Here is a 15,094-nt window from a genome sequence, read left to right as displayed (position 1 = left end):
TTGGTAACTTCGAGAACTAAACTGAGCATAGGGGGAGGCTAAGCCAGCCAAAATCTACTTCTCCCAAATCATATCTCTTAAGAGACAGCCAGGAATCCAAAATGATTTCCAGAGACCCTGACTCTGTCTGACTCCAAACACAAATTGCAGTCTCCTTTAGTTTTTGTTCACAGGTAAAGGTAAAAGTACCCCTTGACCGTTAGGCCCAGTCGCGGACAACTCTGGGGTTGGGCGCTCATTTCGCTCTATATGCTGAGGGAGCCGGCATTTGTCTGCAGACAGCATCTGGGTCATGTAGCCAGCATGACTAAGCTGCTTCTGGCGAACCAGAGCAGCACACGGAAACACCGTTTACCTATCTATCTACTTGCACTTTGACATGCTTTCAAACTGCTAGGTGGGCAGGAGTTGGGACCGAACAACGGGAGCTTGGCAAGCCCTAGGCTCTGTGGTTTAGACCACAGCGCCACCCGCACCCCTTTGTTCACAGAAACACCCTCATATGGGGAGGGGTAGAGATATCACCCCTCTTTCAGGTATGCTAGAGCCATTATTCCATTAGGCAGAAGGAGGCACATGCCTCAGGCAGCAGGTGTTGGTGGGCAAGGAATGGTAGCAAGGTGTTTGAAGACATACTGTGGCTGTGTATGCATTCAGCTTGCCTCACACCTCCCTGCTGCCTTCAGGTGCTGTGGAGAATGTATCCCATCACTGATGAACTAAGACTTGTCTGGCTTCTGAATGTGAGGAAACGCACAAACGCAGCAAAATAGGCCAGCTGTTGAGATAAATTAGCCACTCTATTCAGTTTTGATAGCAGCACATCACCTGCCACCTAACCAAGGAGATACTTGCCAGAACTACTAAGGTAATCTTCAGCAGTTATTCCGGTTCCTCTCCTGGCCAGACTCCAGAATCATAGAATGAAAGAGTCCCTGAAGGTAGCTCAGTCTAAATTAAATTCTTTACTGGGAATGCTTTAATTTGATTTCCCCAGTAAGATAAGTAAATGAATACCACATTGAGTTTCGTCAAATTGTATTACTTGGAAATAAACTTTCTTGCTTTGTTTGAAGACTGCCAGTGATAAAGTGTCCACCATTAAATTAGCAGTGTTCACTAATGGTTAAAAAACATGCACTTTCTTTCCTATTGGAATTTGGAAGCTAGTCATTGGTTATTGCCACTCCTTTCCCTCTTGATTAGAGAGCACTTTTTAGTACCCAGTATTTTTCCACTGAAGGTATATGGCTATAATCAAGTGACTTCTGAACCTTTTCTCTGTTTTTGATAAACTAAATGGATTTGAGTTCCTTAAATCTTTTGCTTTACATGACCCAAGGCAAGGACTTGAATAATTTTGGCTACTGTAGAAATGTCTGTTAGCATTCTTGCTTTGTTATCACAGGTGGTGCAAGGTGGTTTCCAAACAGCTCCTGGATGTTTGTCCCAATATCTTAACAGTGGTCAATGGAAAGTGTTGCCAGCTAAATGCTAACTACAGCAGGTCATTTGAGCCACATGGAAACACTATATTCGGCATCCTGTTACGGTATGAATATCTAGGGGGTTAACTCTTCCAATGCTAAATACTGTATCCAGCACCATGCAAAAGGCAGGAAACCCAGAACCAGCTCCATACACACTTTGAAAAGTTGGCTATGTGGACTGCATAGCCCATGCTAGTCAATATCAGGTTGGTAGACTGATAGCAGATGACCAGGATGGGCTGCAGCATTCTGCTGCACATACTTTGTGAACTAGCTGTACTGAGAGAGCGGATCCTGCCCCCCAAGCCACTTCCCTTGGCTCACTTCCATTTCTGGGGGAAATGGAACTGCAGGAAAGTAAGCTGTCCAAGGGGGTGGGTTCTGCTCCCCCCCACTCTTGTGCTCCCCTTTTCTTTGAAGAAAAATGAGCTCCACCCCCTCCACTTTGTATGTGCTCACTGACTTGGGTTTAAATAAATGGGTCTGTCATAATCATATGCAATCTGAATCAATCTCCAAATCAGCTCCCTAGATATTCTCTATATGGGGTACGTGTTTGCATGAACTGTGTTCTGCCATGAAACAATTAATTGCTTTCTTACCATGCTCAGATGCCTAGGATGCCTATGACCTTCTCTGGCACAAACCTGCCCATGTATGGAGATCATCAGTGGCCGTGCTCAAATTCATAGGTTAAGTGGGTGACTCCCAGTGACAGACCTTTTTTTGATGCGGCATTCAGTAGTCGCACCTGCCCTGTGGAATGCCCTCCTGGCAGATGTCAAAGAGCTAAACAACTATATAATTTTTCGTAGACATGGATTATCATAATGCATTTTCCTACCTCACCTGTCTCTTAGCACTGGCATAGCTCTAGAGGAAGTATTAAGAAGCAGCTGGGCAGGTTAATAAGCATTTTGTTATTTGTCTTTTACAGCTGAAATACCAAATGGTGGAAGAAGCTATTCACATTAGTATTTTTATCTTATAAAGCTAGTAGATATATGTGTAAAAGCCTCTTAGGGGAAGTCTTATTTTAATGGCTGGTGATTAAAAAATTTAAAAAAAAAAACTGGACACTTGTCCCAAGTACCAGCTTGTTTTTAATACTGTTGTGCTGGAAAGTCATAGAAATTTTTCTTTTATGCAATATAAACTAAAGGTAATTAGTTTTTGCTGTGCAGAAAAACCCCAACAAAACTGAAATCAACTGACACTATTAGCTTGCGTCCAATAAATTTAGTGCATCTACTTGGAGTAGAAATGTGTTGGACACAGCTTCCCATGGTTTAATAACTCAGCCAAGTCATTGTTTTTCTAAATTCATATCAAATCTGGTTTGAGGGAAACACATCAAAACACAGTTTCCTCAGAAACAGCAGGATGGACATTGCTTGTGGCAAATGTTCTTCCCAAGCTAACTGGATGCAGAGTAAATGGGAGTTTCTACACAACTTTTGTGTCCATTGATGTTGTCTCAGCTTAGGGCTTTTTTTCGCCTTCAGGGTTGCTGTACTAATTTAGAGCTGGGGCTGGCACTTGGCTGGCTGCACCTTTTCTTAGCTGATGCTTGTCTTGACAGAAGGGAACTGGAGACTGTTAGGTGGACAGCTCCTGCTGCCCCTTGGACCACATCTGAGCAGAACAGTCGACTTGAAATAAAGTGATGATATGTAAAGAAAGCAAGCGTTTATTTCTAGTTATCTGAAAGAAGAATCGGTTAAAAACCAAACCAAAGCAAGAGGACCACACCTAAGTTGTAGAAATAATGAACCAAGCCAACAGGTGTGCAGAAGATTTGCATTTAATAGACTGTTGAGTTTCCAGTATTGCAAGATGCCTCCTAAGGCGTTTTATGGGTGCCCGCATGGAGAGAAACTAAATAATGCACGAAGGGATCCTATATGGATTTCTGCAGCTCGATGCTTTAAAATAAAATAGAAGACTAATCTAAAGCTATGCCCGAACAGGTTTCAGCTTAGGTAGCAGAGCCTCCCCAAGAGAGCCTATGGAAATATCCGTCGCAACTCCCTGCCACGCGGCCGGGGGGAGGAGACTTTACGTCACGACTCCGCCCCCCCGCCACGTATGACCCGCCCTTTCCTCGACCCCTCGGGGAGGTGCGAGGGCGAGGAAACTCCGCCCACTCTCGCCCCGCGACGGACGCCCCAGCCCGCCGCGCGGCTTCCCCCAGCCGACAAAATGGCCGCGGTGGAGGTGCCGCACGCCGTTCTCATTGGTTCTGCCTGTGGAACATACCACCTCCCCTCCTTTAGGGAGGGGGAGGAATGAACTTCGAGTTAATCCCTCCCTTCTTGGTTCATGAGCGCACACAGTTTCCGGATCTCCACCGGAAGCCGGAAGTACTTCGGCGGCTAGGGATTCCCTCTTCTGTTCCGCTTTTCACTCCCCCCCTCTCCTCCCTCCGGATCATCGCAGGTAAATCGCGACCCTTACGGGAATTTTATCACTTAACCCTTCCTCGCGCCGTCTCGCGAGAAGAGTCGAGCTGCGTCCTCTCGCTTCATTCGAGTGGAGGGTGTGTAGGTGTGAGAGAGGAGTCCTCTGTGCGGGCGGCACCTTCCCCGCCACCTGCTCCCGGTGGGCAGGATCCCACCCCCTGCCCCGTGGATCTGAGCGATGGAGGGTGGTAATCGCTTGGCTTCTGAAATGGCAAGAGAGGGAACTGGGTCCTGTGCTCTTCTGGGAGCCACGCCTTCCCTGAGAGGGGACTCTCCTCCTCCTCCTCTTAGGTATTATGGGATGGTTTGGCTAGGGGCAGCATCCTTTATGCTCAAAGATGTGTGCTTTCTTTACAGCAACACTTTGTAACTTTGTGGGGCGGGATACTCAAGGCACTGAAATCAGATCCTAGTGTGAATCTCTGGCTCAGCTTAAAAGGGAAAGGGACGCTGCTCATTTTCATGTAGCAAATCTGATTGAATGATTGTGTGCCCTTCCCCCCACCCCCTTTTGGCTGCCTCTGAGATTGTGGTTAAAGATGGGGAAAGTTAACTGCGGTACCAGAAATGCATGTGTATAAACTGAATAAATAATAAGTTATCTTTTACTTTTGAACTTTTTGCTTATCGGTTACCTTACCCCCAGGGACGCGGGTGGCGCTGTGGGTAAAACCTCAGCGCCTAGGACTTGCCGATCGCATGGTCGGCGGTTCGAATCCCCGCGGCGGGGTGAGCTCCCGTCTTTCGGTCCCAGCTCCTGCCCACCTAGCAGTTCGAAAGCACCCTTAAGTGCAAGTAGATAAATAGGTACAGCTTTCTAAAGGTAAAGGTAAAGGTACCCCTGCCCGTACGGGCCAGTCTTGACAGACTCTAGGGTTGTGAGCCCATCTCACTCAAAGAGGCCAAGGGCCAGCGCTGTCCGAAGACACTTCCGGGTCACGTGGCCAGCGTGACATTGCTGCTCTGGCGAGCCAGAGCCGCACACAGAAACACCGTTTACCTTCCCGCTAGTAAGCGGTCCCTATTTATCTACTTGCACCCAGGGGTGCTTTCGAACTGCTAGGTTGGCAGGCGCTGGGACTGAACAGCGGGAGCGCACCCCGCCGCGGGGATTCGAACCGCTGACCTTTCGATCGGCAAGCCCTAGGCACTGAGGCTTTAACCCACAGCGCCACCCGCGTCCCTACAGCTTTCTAGCGGGAAGGTAAACGGCATTTCCGTGTGCTGCACTGGTGCCGGCTCGCCAGAGCAGCTTCGTCACGCTGGCCACGTGACCCGGAAGTGTCTTCGGACAGCGCTGGCCCCCGGCCTCTTAAGCGAGATGGGCGCGCAACCCCAGAGTCGGTCGCGACTGGCCCGTACGGGCAGGGGTACCTTTACCTTTTACCTTACCCCCTGGTATACGTTTCCTACTGGCTTTCCAGTGAACAAACATCAACTTCCTCTGTAGCTAGTATTTTCCTTGCAAATCTCATGCTGCCTCACCTGTCATTGACAACTGACCATCTATTGTCTTCCCACTCCTGAATGCAACATAGATATGATTCTGGCAACTTTGTTAGTGCTTTTTAGGTTTTCTTGCTGATAGTTATATTTGTGTCCAGTATTGGCACACAGCAAGGATTCATGCTAATGCTTATTCACATTCTAGACTTACTGGAATGTTCTCTGTTTTTGCCACTTGCAGAGAACAGCTTTGTAGCTGTGACAACCCACGTGGATGACCTGTAAAGACATGTGCAAAGCACAGTTTCCATTATGCTGATGTAATTGAGTCTTGCCTGCATATGTGCACACCTTTCAAGAACTGGCATACATGGGATAAACCGTATAAACAAGTACAAAGATACCCTGGAAAGATGTGGAGTATTTATTTGGTCCAGTCTGCTAACTAACAAATGCTTCCTGGCTGGCCCCCAGAGTTCACTAAGAGACTTGCTAAATAAGAGTGCTTACCTGTGTCATTGAGCACATTACGCATTTTACAGGCAGTTTCATACATTACACAGAGGGGGAAATGATTTGCTACCGAGTGTATGCTCAAGGGGGCGTACACTCAATAGCATCTTAGGTGTACAAGTAAAAATTGAATATGTCTAGTGCCCCCAGCTGCTCAAATTGTGGCACTAATCTTGAAACTAAAATCGCTTTCCCTCCCACAGAAGCACTTAATTCATTGGGTTTTGGAGGCAGGTAGGCTAACAAGGTTGACTTAAATTCTCTTGCAGATACTGATGCAGGATCCTCAGAACCAAACCTGTGAAATGTTTTGCTTCAACAAGAGGTAGAAGAGCTACTACCAGGTAGTAACAGCTTATGATCCTTGCCAGTTTGTTGTTTGTTCCACCTGCTGTGTGCAAATTTTGGTTTAGAAAAGGCTAAAACTATCCAGTCTTAGTATCCAGTGCTCTTGGCGAAATTCAACTGGTGCAGCATGGCATCCATTTTCTCTCCTCCCCCTGTGCTCTCCGCAACTTTCCAAAGCTGATTTGGGATGTGGGGAGGCGGAGGGGATAGGAGAAGAAGCTTCATTGTGCTCACAGGAATATGTTGTGTTGTTGGACCCAGCATTGGATGCCACCCCTTGTGTTGAACAGAATATTTGGAAAATAAGGACCAAACTATTATGTGACAGTGGGAAAAGAGGGGTATTGTTTTGTTGCTGATACATGGGTGGAAGCGCCAGATGGGTTCTGCCGGTGGGCACTGCTGCGTCCTCACTTCCATCATGCCTCACCCCCATTCCATCCTAAAAAGTGTGTTTATATGTGTTGGAAGCTGCCCAGAGTGGCTGGGGCAGCTGAGCCAGATGGGCGGGGCATTGCTGCAGTACTTGCACTGACAGGCATCAAAGTGTGATGTTGAATTCCATCCCTTGTCTTTAACTAGAGTAGATGTGGTGGGACAGCGAGGGGGAGAAACTATGTTTGAAGGATCTGATAAACTGTTGAAAAGTCAGGTGTTAATCTGGACCCATAGGGCTACTGAGTTTGGTTGATCCCAGAATCAGCCACAATGGGCACATGCAATGGGAAACTGTGGCAGTGTGACTAAGTAATCTTTGTAATACATCTTGGCTGACAAGATGATGAGAAAAGCACCACTTGGCAGTCAGCAGATTATGAAGCCCCAACATGACTGCTAGAGATGCTGAGATAGCATTACTCAGACACAGATTATGCTTTCCCTTGGAAAACACCGAGTAAAGAAAGGAAATGGAAAGAGTTGTTCCCACCTCTGATCAGAACAAAAAACAAAGAGTAAGGTGGACTCACTCACTTAACTAAGGAAGGAAAAAGAACCACCAGATCCTTTGATATTAACAGACACTGGTAGCTAGGAACTGTTAAGAAACTTGGAATGAGTTAAAATAATTTATTAATTTCACTCTTAATTTGGCAGTGGGGAGTGACTATAGGTTGATTGGGTGGAATTCAACATCACTCTCATCCAGCTGTACCATCTGCGCAAACATTGCAATTTACTAAATGGAACAATCCTCCCCTTGCTCACTGTTTTGGAGTTCTCCCAACTGGGGCAGAGAGTGGAGGAAAGCCAGAAGTCCTTGTGTCGGGGCTTCCTTCTATGGGGCTGTTAGATGAATTCAGCTGCCTAGAGAGGTTTTTTGCATTGAGTGACTAATAAATCAAATTAACAACAACAAGATACAGTGATATCTCGGGTTACAGACGCTTCAGGTTCCAAACTCCACTAACCCAGAAATAGTATCTCAGGTTAAGAACTTTGCTTCAGAATGAGAACAGAAATCGTGAGGCGGCAGCAGCAGCAGGAGGAGGCCCCAATTAGCTAAAGTGGTACCTCAGGTTAAGAACAGTTTCAGGTTAAGAATGGACCTCCAGAACGAATTAAGTTCTTAACCCGAGGTACCACTGTAATATGAAGTACCGTATTTTTCGCCCTATAGGACGCACTCCCCCCCCCCCCCAAATGAAGGGGAAATGTGTGTGTGTCCTATGGGGCGAACGCAGGCTTTCGCTGAAGGCTGGAGAGCGAGAGGGGTCGGTGCGCACCGACCCCTCTCGCTCTCCAGGCTTCAGGAAGCTATCCGCAAGTCTTGCAAGCCCAGCGGGAGGTCCCGCAGGCTCGCAAGGCTTGCGGGCAGCAGCCTGCAGCCCAAAAGCTCGGGGGACAGCGGGGAGGCGCAGCGCCGCCACCCCGCTATTCCTCGACCTGGTCTGGAGGCTGGCGGGGGGGGGGGGCGGAGAAGCAAGCTTGCTTCTCCCCCCTGCCAGCCCCACAAGCTCGGGGGATAGCGGGAAGGTGGAGCACCGCCACCCCGCTATTCCCCGACCTGATCTGGAAGCTGGCGGAGGGGTGGAGAAGCAAGCTTGCGTCTCTCCCCTGCCAGCCCTACAAGCTCAGGGGATAGCGGGGAGGCGGAGCGCCGCCACCCCGCTATTCCCCGACCTGATCTGGAGGCTGGCGGGGGGGAGCAAGCTTGCTTCTCCCCCCCCCCGCCAGCCCCACAAACTCGGGGGACAGTGGGGCAAGCCGCTGCCCCACGGAGGCTAGAGAGGCTGTCCCTGAAGGCAGAAGAGGGAGACGGAGCGCTCCGTCTCCCTCTTCTAGCTTGGGGATGGCTGCGCAAACCTGGGGGGGAAATAAATTTTCCCTTTATTCCCCCCCCCAAAAAAAAAACTAGGTGCGTCCTATGGGCCGGTGCGTCCTATAGGGCGAAAAATACGGTAATTCTGTGTAAAGTATTTGAGATGATAATTGCTTTATCCCCTGCCCTTGTATTGGGTGTTGTGCCTCCACTTAATTTGTTTCCATTGCAATCCTGAGTTGGTTGCTGATTTGGCCTTACTTAACAGGGGTGATTTTAAATCCTCATTTTCAGAAGAGATTGTTTTTGTATACCCCTTATGCACCCAGTTGGCTTCTGTGCTCCACAGGAGAGAGCCTCCTGCAGATGTTATCTCAGCAGCAAGTCCATTCTTTATAATATAAGAATTGGACCTTTAGTGTGGCAAGAGCTGCCCTTTGGAGCTCACTTCTGTTAAATATAAGACAATTGTCTTTGTGGTGCCTTCTGAAGACCTTTTCTTTTTTGACCAGCTTCATCCAACTCTGTATCTGTGCTGGATGTGAAATTGTTTTTAGATATGCAAGTTGTCTTGAGATACAATCTTGGTTTTGTTGTCGATGCTTTTTACTGTGAAATCACTTTGAGATATTTTATGAGAAGTGATTCATAAAGAGAATCAAATAAATACTTTTAAGCAGACAAGAGCAGTATCTGAATCAGGCCTTGTGCCAACAATTGTGCACTGACTGTTGCTAAATGAGCAGGAAGTATGGAGAGAGAGCTTGCCTAATGCCTCATTGTTCCAAAACAAAGGCGAGCCGTTTTTAGACTAGATATTCAAACAAAGGGAGAGTGAGTTACAGAATGGTTGTGAGTTTCTCAGATACAAATGATATAATATTGTATATACAAATAGTTCATGTGTACACACACACACACACACACACACACACTGTTTTTCTTGATACTGGGTAAGGCAGCATGCTTCTGAATCGGGTGGTTTCTTATGCTTGCTGTTTCCTAATTTTGCATGCTTTCACACATAGAACTTTTCCGTTATTGGGCTGCCTGAGTGTATCTGACACCTAAAGTGATGCAGAGACGTTGCAGATTTCCATGCAGACCCTGCTACTTCGAACAGTGGGGTGGGGATTAGCAGGATGAGGATGGATTACAGAGTTTAAACACAGGGTTATTGTGCAAAGGAACACACTATGTACAAAATGACAATGTCTTAACTGGCACGTGCATGCAGAAAGTGCAACATGCATTGGGCCTTCCCTACTAAATCTGGAAGAAAAATATCATGCATTATTGGGCTAACATTCACATGTGGCAGGTATACTCTTAAATCCAACTTGCCAAAATGAGGGAGGGAGGAATGAGTATGATCGTGGTGTGCCACTGTGCATTGGTTTTGCCTTATGTGGAAACAGAGCTTCTATAAACTAACCATGAAAATGATAGAGTCACCCTGCAGTCATATAAACAGTACATGGGTGGTAAAGACCTTTATTAGCAACACATGAAAGGATTGGAATGCCTAGCATGGGATATAAAATTTGCTAATTACTTGTGCTTTCTCTTTTGACTCAGAGGTATTAATGAGCCTCCTAAATGATGATGGCATTCAGAGACAAGACTGTGGATGAGCTGAAGGAGCTGCAGGACAATTCAGAGGAGATTGAACGCTTGGCACTGGAGTCTAATGAGGTTAGAATACATTAGAATGCATCAGAAGGATTGGACTGGAAGGGGGGGGGGGCTTAAGGGGAGCCACCTTTCCCTAACAATGGCCTGTCTTTATCAGGTTCAGGATGTCCAGTTGGAAAGGGAGATGGCTTTGGCCACAAATCGCAGCCTGGCAGAGCGGAACCTGAAGTTTCAGGAACCCCTCGAAACAGGACGTGCAAACCTCTCAGACAAATATCAAGAACTGCAGAAGCTGGTCGAGCAATGCCAGGAGCAAAAGGCAAAACTGGGTAACGTTTCAGATCTCCTCAGCCCAGGATGGGGCATCAGTAGGCTTCTCTCCCCCCCCCCCCCAATAACTAGATTTACTTCTTGTGATTCCTCTTCTGTGTTGGGATGTATGCAGGCGAACCCTAGGGTTAGCCACTCCTGATCTGGAAATAGCTCCTGTTTCTTGACACCTCTCCCATTGCAAATGTGGATGGTCATCAAGGAGGGAGGGTCAATTATGAGAAAATATTTTGGTTCCCTCTTTTCTGAGCCTTCTAGCTGCCTGAACAGACTGATGGTGCACCATAGTTTCAATGCTATGGATAACCATAGAAAGCGATGTGCCTGTATATAGGCAACAGAGACCTCTGTTCTTCTTCATCTCCCCAACCTTCCTCTCTCAGTTGTGGCTGGATAGTTGTGTGGTGGCAGCTCTGAAAGCAATGGGAGCTGTGCCTTCAGAGGTAGCACTCTTCACGTATATCTGCTTGTGCAGAGTCAAGAACTGACATTGTCACTGAGATGGAGGGAAGGAGACGTGCTTGTTTTGCACGGCATTTTTAATCACCCTTCTTTATTCTTTCCCCATCCCACCAGAAAAATTCTCAGCAGCGATGCAGCCTGGCACCCTGTTAAATCTTCTGGAGGTAGAAGGGCAGAAAATCGAAGAAGAATCTGAGGTTAGCCTATGATTTCAACTCAAGAGGAAACAAGACTCATGTCTGATACTGTTTGTTAATACCGGTGATCTATTCTGAGCTCACCTCTCTCCAGGCTGACCCTCATACACCCAGATGGTCGGCCAGGACTGTGTCACCTCTCCTTTCTCACATCCTAAATTCAAGCCAGCATGAGAACCGTATCATAATGTAGTTCATGTGTTTTGTTTTACTGAGCTTGTTTTATTTGCCAGAGTGGGTGGCCAATCAGCAGCATGGGCCCCATAAACCACGCAAGCGTCAAGAGTTTATGGCACTCCAGTGCGGTGGCAAAAGAGCAAAGGAACCTGACTGAGGCTTAGGTTCTGGCCTGCCCTTGTGTTTGGCTCTCTCTCTGTATTTTACCTTCTTGCTTCCCAGGATGGTAGACTAGATGCAAAACGGTGCCAAGGTACTGAGGGCTGCAAACGCACTTGAGGGGCACTATTTCATATGTGGACTTGTGGGAATCTGGTCACCGTTGTTCTAGAGCAATGGACAAGTTGCCTGAGACAATCCAGTTTCTCTCGCCACCCCCACCCCCTGCCCAGTCTTTTTCACTGTGAGTAGTCATTGGGAGATGGAATGTGCATGCTGTGATGAAGAACGCAGAAGCGAACCTTGTTCCTTACTGCAAATGAAAGCCCTGGTTTAATTGTCTTTTTACATTGCAGATGATGGCTGAAAAGTTCCTGGAGGGCGAAGTGCCTCTGGAGACATTCCTGGAGCAGTTTTCCTCCATGAGGAAGTTGTCCCATCTACGGCGGGTGAAAGTGGAGAAGCTTCAGGAAGTGTTGAGGAAGTCTCAGTCTTCCCAAGAGCCAGCCAGAAGCTCTGCGTTCAACCACCAGCATCCTTCCACGATGCCTTCTGGGCCTGCAAACCAGCAGCCGCAGAATAGCCTGGCTGGGGGACTACCCTATCCTTTACCTTACAGTCTAACCCCTTGCATGCCCACCGGCCCTTCAGCTCACGGAGCTCTCCAGCCAGCTTCTTTTGCAGGAGCACCTGTTATGGTGGGACATGTCACCTCCTCTCAGCCAAGTAGCCAACCCCCATTTCCGACTAGATCACCTTCGGGTCCTGGGTACCCACCTGTCTCTTCTAGCAGTTCATTACCCCAGCCTCAGGTAGGAGACCCATCTGCATCCTCTGGGTACTCTTGGTCTCCCTCCAGAGCACCCCCTTCTGGACCAGGATACCCTCAGCCCCCCGTTAGGGCTCCATCTACAGGACCAGGATACCCACAGTCTCCATTTTTTCCACCAGCGGGAAGGCCCCAGTGCCCTTATCCTACCCAGCCTCCAGTGCCTAGCTACCCCATCCCTTCCCAGCCTCCATATCCCACAGGTCCAAGCCCACCGTTTGGGTATCCACCACCACCGCCCCTGCCCCCTCAGGGCCCTTCTTGGCCAGGATACTAGTCCCCGTTCCCAGACAGTATTCTTTTTCATAGCAGCCTGATGAATTGATTTTTGCTAGCTACTGAAGCCCAAGATGAAAACTTGGGTGCATCCTCTTGAGAGACATACTTCCGTAAGCATTATATTGATGGCATGTATGGTTTGATGCTGTAAGAGTTGGAAAGGAACGGCTGTGTGGGATGGTTCCATTTCCTTAGTATCAGCAGGCAATGACTGTTGGCAGCCTTCAGTGGCCAGCTGTACTGACTAAGCAGTCCGTCCAAGCCATAGTATAAAATACAAATCTAGGCCCAGACACTTAGCTGACGTATACTGGCATTGTTCCAAGTAAGCCGCTTACTGGCCGCAGCTTGGATCTGGTCCTGTGCGTGTGTTGGTGTGCTCATGACTGTGTGTGTTCTTTTCTACTTTACTACATTAGAGTATCTATAATACATAAATAAAATGAATTCTGCTCACTTTATAATTTCCACAAAACTCATGATGGAGAAATCAGGTCAGCATTTCTGATGAGAAGAGCATGTTTTCCAGAAGAGGAATGAATGAATGTATGATTTCTCCTGGCACCAAGAACATTTACTATTTACTAGACAGTAGATAGAAAGCACAGCCCAGCTAACACAAATGGAGAATGAAAAGCTCCCTCACCTAGCCTCAGCTGCAGTCAAATGTCCATCAGTCGGTCTGTGGTGGCCGTTCCCATAGAGGTTAGCTAGTTTGCATGTTCCTTTCCTCTAGTGTGTTTTCATCATGGCTTATTTGTCTTTATCCTCCCTTCTGAGGGTAAACAGTGGATGTATTAGTTGTACTAATAATTAGTATGTGGAAGGTGTGAGCTAGAGGATCTTGGAACGGTTCGTTGAACAATAAGACAGCAAGTTTGACTTTTATAGAAAGTCAAATCGCTCTGCGTTTTTATACATGGGAATAATGGACAAAATGCTATTGTTCCTCTTTCCATTGTTGATTGTAGTTTGCTTCACTGAAGCATGTAGGCCTCTGTGGCTGCCCTTTTTTCCAGTAACCTCTTGGTGGAAGAGAGGACTTTGATAATGAAAGCCTCTCCCTCCTTTGTTTGTTGCCCCACTTCAGTTGACAAGAAGAAACACTGGCTACCAACTGAGGAAACCGAGGGAATCTAATGTTGATCAAAATAGCTTTGCTAAGCACTTTATCCTTTTGCTTGCCCATAATTTATTTTTTAAAAATAGACTACTAATAGATTTGACCCGGTAGAACGCGCCTGGAATTTGATGGAAGCAATTCCATATCTGTGATTAATTATGGTAATAAAACTTGGATGAATTGCACAGAAGCTTATGACTTTTGGAAATGGAGTTGTGGTGATTGATATCTGATATTGATGCTTCTTTTTTGCTTGCTAAACATCTTTCCTTTGACTTCTAGTTTGTGTCAATAAGGCCTTTCACCTTTCATCTCAAAGAGTCATATGTTTCCTTGTCGTATCTGACTGTTTCTTGTGTCTGTGCCCTACTTAAGAGATCCATTTGTGCATCTTTCTTCCCCATGGACTAATAAACTTTGCCCTTCTCAACATCCTTCAACACCATGTTTCCTCTATCTTGTCCATTGCAATTTCTACCATCCATTTGCCCTTTCCTTATTGATGTATTTAGTGTTGTTCAGTTTCGGCATACTGTAATTAACCTCTCATATGGAAGGCACTGACTTTTAACTCTCAGTTCCCCAACTTTGATCTATTAGGTTTATCATCTATACTTGGTTAGACTCTAACCTAACACTAGATCAGAGGTGATATACCTTCTTTGCTCCAAGGGCTGCATGGGCCACATGACAAAAGTGAGTATAGCCGCCCCATACTCTCATACACACTTTTGCATGGACTAGTGCATGTCAACACATACAAGACAAGTGTGATGGGCCTTACCTTTGGCTGCATGCACATAATTTTGCATCACATATTAATACATTTTATGTAGGAGGAGATCTTGGCAGCACTTGCAGAGAATACATTCTGAAAATAGCTGTCCTAGATGCACTAAAATTAGGTCCTGGAGGACTGCATGTGAAAAATTCTGTTTGTAGATAAATATGGACAGTACTCTGAAAACTGACTATAGAAAGTAAAACGACCAGAGCTCTAAGGTGGTTCTTAAAGAGTCTAAAAGCCAGAGTAAGCCTATTTGTTCAATTTTTCTGCTTTCTAAATAAAACTTTTTTTTTGTAATCCCATACAAATCAATGGAGTGGTTAAATGGTCTAGGACAGAACAGGTTTTTTTGTTTAGTCAGTTTCATTCCAAAGGGAAACAACATTTTCATTTTTAACTGCATTTCTAGTCTCAACTTTCTACCTTGGAACTTAAAATCATATGGTTCTCTGCCTTTGTCCTTACAACAACCCTGTCAGATAGCTCAGCTGGAGGCAACACAATGAGCTTCACGGCTGAGTGAAGATATGAACAAAAATCTCTCTACTAATTCAACACACTAACCACTACAGCATGTGTGTAATTACATGTATGGTA

The 15,094-nt window shown here is 46.6% G+C and overlaps 1 protein-coding gene across 2 annotated transcripts; it reads left to right on the top strand.

Annotated features, from left to right (window-relative positions):
* The first annotated feature begins 3,683 nt into the window (after positions 1-3,683).
* On the top strand, positions 3,684-14,150 carry VPS37C (VPS37C subunit of ESCRT-I). 2 transcript variants are annotated; one of them, XM_083455134.1, is made up of 6 exons: positions 3,684-3,929; positions 6,181-6,255; positions 10,098-10,214; positions 10,312-10,483; positions 11,061-11,143; positions 11,836-14,150. In XM_083455134.1, exons 3-6 carry the CDS (start codon positions 10,119-10,121, stop codon positions 12,583-12,585), a joined length of 1,101 nt encoding a protein of 366 aa, XP_083311260.1. In that variant the 5' UTR covers positions 3,684-3,929; positions 6,181-6,255; positions 10,098-10,118; the 3' UTR covers positions 12,586-14,150. The 2 variants fall into 2 exon arrangements, with proteins under 2 accessions (XP_083311260.1, XP_083311261.1); XM_083455135.1 differs by lacking the exon at positions 3,684-3,929 and adding an exon at positions 4,017-4,243.
* The last annotated feature ends 944 nt before the right edge of the window (positions 14,151-15,094 follow it).

Source organism: Podarcis tiliguerta (genome assembly GCF_965153285.1).
Source record: "Podarcis tiliguerta genome assembly, chromosome: 1".
NCBI lineage: Eukaryota > Metazoa > Chordata > Lepidosauria > Squamata > Lacertidae > Podarcis > Podarcis tiliguerta.
This window is presented reverse-complemented; position numbering and strand designations above follow the sequence as displayed.